This window comes from Habropoda laboriosa, unplaced genomic scaffold (assembly GCF_001263275.1).
Source record: "Habropoda laboriosa isolate 0110345459 unplaced genomic scaffold, ASM126327v1 scaffold426, whole genome shotgun sequence".
NCBI lineage: Eukaryota > Metazoa > Arthropoda > Insecta > Hymenoptera > Apidae > Habropoda > Habropoda laboriosa.
The window spans coordinates 17,341-17,701 of NW_017100542.1; the positions used below are offsets into that span (position 1 = coordinate 17,341).

Sequence of the window (361 nt, forward strand, 5' to 3'; positions counted from 1 at the left end):
TTTTGATAAACGACTGAACAGCTTCTCAAAAGAAGAAAGATGTGAAAACTCTACAAGTTCAAAGTTAATTGACGCTGCTTTTACAACAAATAGTGCAATTTTGAAGTTGGATAATGGATTACAATTATGGCGTTTTTTTGAAACACCATTGTACAGAAAACTACGTAAAGCACAGATGTATATGGAAGCGTAAGCAATAATTTTCTTACATACTATAAGTATTAATGTTTATACTTAGATTTTAATGCTAAATTTGTAATATTAAACAAAAACATTAAGCTGCCAAATTTTTTGTGTGAACTATTAAAATGTTTTAGTATATTTTACTTAATTTCAAATTTAAATAAAATGTTTATTTTAA

General features: G+C 25.2%; 1 protein-coding gene across 1 annotated transcript in view; it reads left to right on the forward strand.

Moving 5' to 3' along the window:
• The window catches only part of LOC108576559 (cytochrome P450 302a1, mitochondrial-like), an 18,118-nt gene that overhangs the window by 12,385 nt on the left and 5,372 nt on the right, over nt 1-361 (forward strand). The window contains exon 4 of the mRNA XM_017939573.1: nt 6-189. Coding sequence (XP_017795062.1) covers nt 6-189 — 184 coding nt within the window. The remainder of the gene's footprint in view (nt 1-5; nt 190-361) is intronic.